Consider the following 1,642-nt stretch of genomic DNA (forward strand, 5'->3'; position numbering starts at 1 on the left):
AGTGACAGTGCCCTCTACAGCTAAGATGGTGAACAACAGCTAGACCTGGAGCTGGGCTGCCGTGAGTCGCCGGTAATGGCGTAGGCTGCAGTAGAGCTGCAGTGGGCTGCCATAAAGCTACCATGAGTGGCTGACAGCCAGCATGAGATGCCAAGAGCTGCCATGAGCAGCCGTCCAGAAGCCAGTGACCCATCTGCCTCACCTGGGAAGAGCACAATGATAATACCAACATGGGCCAGTGAAAGCGATGTCCTCTGTAACTAGACTGAAGAACAAAAGGACAGCAACTTGTCTGTCCCCCTTCCCCGATTCCCCAACGCTGTTCCCTCCCCCAATTCAATCTTTAAAAAAATAATAATAAAATAAACATGAAAAGCAAACATGAGATTTCTATTTATACATTAGATAGAAATAATACTTAAGTTTTCACTTAAACCAATAGATAAAAACATTGTCTAATTTTTAAATGTGAAGTTCACAGATAGAATGCATAATCTAAAAATTCTAATCAAGCTAAGTGTTTCAGGAACTATATTAAAACACAGTTTAAATAGCAAAATAGAACCCAGGTTAGTGTTCAGTAAGATGATTTTAAGATATATGTAAAGACTATCTGTATATAATAAAATTTTAGAATTTATTGTAAATCATCTTGAATTCTAGATAATTAAGCATGTTTTAAATGTCTTTGTGTTGAAACATTCTATAAATATACTACCAGTAAAACATTTTAAAGTCATACCTGCAAAAGAGTTGTTCTGTGGAGCTTTAGTGCCCCCTTCTGGTGGATTTTAGCAAAGCATCCTGAGCAATAATCTTCTCCACATTCAAGGCATACCTTAAAAGACATTAAAAAAAAAAATCATATCATATGACTTTGAGAAAATGTTTGAATAAAGATGTTATTGCTATTACCTTTATACAATTACATACCTAGATGTCATCATAATTGAAAAGTCCAAGAGTTAAGATTTAACTCTGAGAAAAACTAACTTGTAAACAAATTACTCTCATATCAAAATTAATAGGTAGAATGTAGGTTTTAGATATATGTGCATATGTGTGTGTGCAGCTTTTGAATAAATAAAAAAAACTCAGCAGCACCAGATCAAACTTCCCTACCTGGTAAAAACTAAACAGTATTATCTCTGAATCAAAACTACTTCATTTTTAGGAGTTCTTTTATCTTTCTGTATGGATTTACAGGGCACAATTAGTTCCAAATGATATGTATACTATTTGCCTCCAAATGTCCCCATACACTTCCTTGATTAATGCTCTTTCATTGATGATTCTCAAAATATGGCTTAAAAAGTGTTCTTAGAATATTTCTCAAAGGAAAAAGAGTAGAAGAAACAAAAATATATAGACACAGACAATAGTTCAGTGGTTACCAGAGGGTAAGGGGAGAGGAGGGAAGTAGAAAAGGGTAAAGGGGGTCAAATATATGGTGATGGAAGGAGAACTGACTCTGGGTGGTGAACACACAATGTGATATACAGATGATGTATTACAGAATTGTACACTTGAAACCTATTTAATTTTATTGACCAATGTCACCCCAATAAATTTAATAAAACAATAAATAATAAATAAAAATCAAATGTTTTAAAAAAGAAGAAAAAAGCAAAACTAAATGGAA

The 1,642-nt window shown here is 34.2% G+C and overlaps 1 protein-coding gene across 1 annotated transcript in view; it reads right to left on the reverse strand.

The window, feature by feature from the left end:
• Positions 1–1,642, reverse strand: part of ZBBX (zinc finger B-box domain containing) — a 113,694-nt gene that overhangs the window by 84,666 nt on the left and 27,386 nt on the right. Inside the window, exon 8 of the mRNA XM_019643911.1 lies at positions 743–838. Coding sequence (XP_019499456.1) covers positions 743–838 — 96 coding nt within the window. The remainder of the gene's footprint in view (positions 1–742; positions 839–1,642) is intronic.

The sequence above is a fragment of the Hipposideros armiger genome, unplaced genomic scaffold, assembly GCF_001890085.2.
Source record: "Hipposideros armiger isolate ML-2016 unplaced genomic scaffold, ASM189008v1 scaffold_83, whole genome shotgun sequence".
In the NCBI taxonomy this organism is placed as follows: domain Eukaryota; kingdom Metazoa; phylum Chordata; class Mammalia; order Chiroptera; family Hipposideridae; genus Hipposideros; species Hipposideros armiger.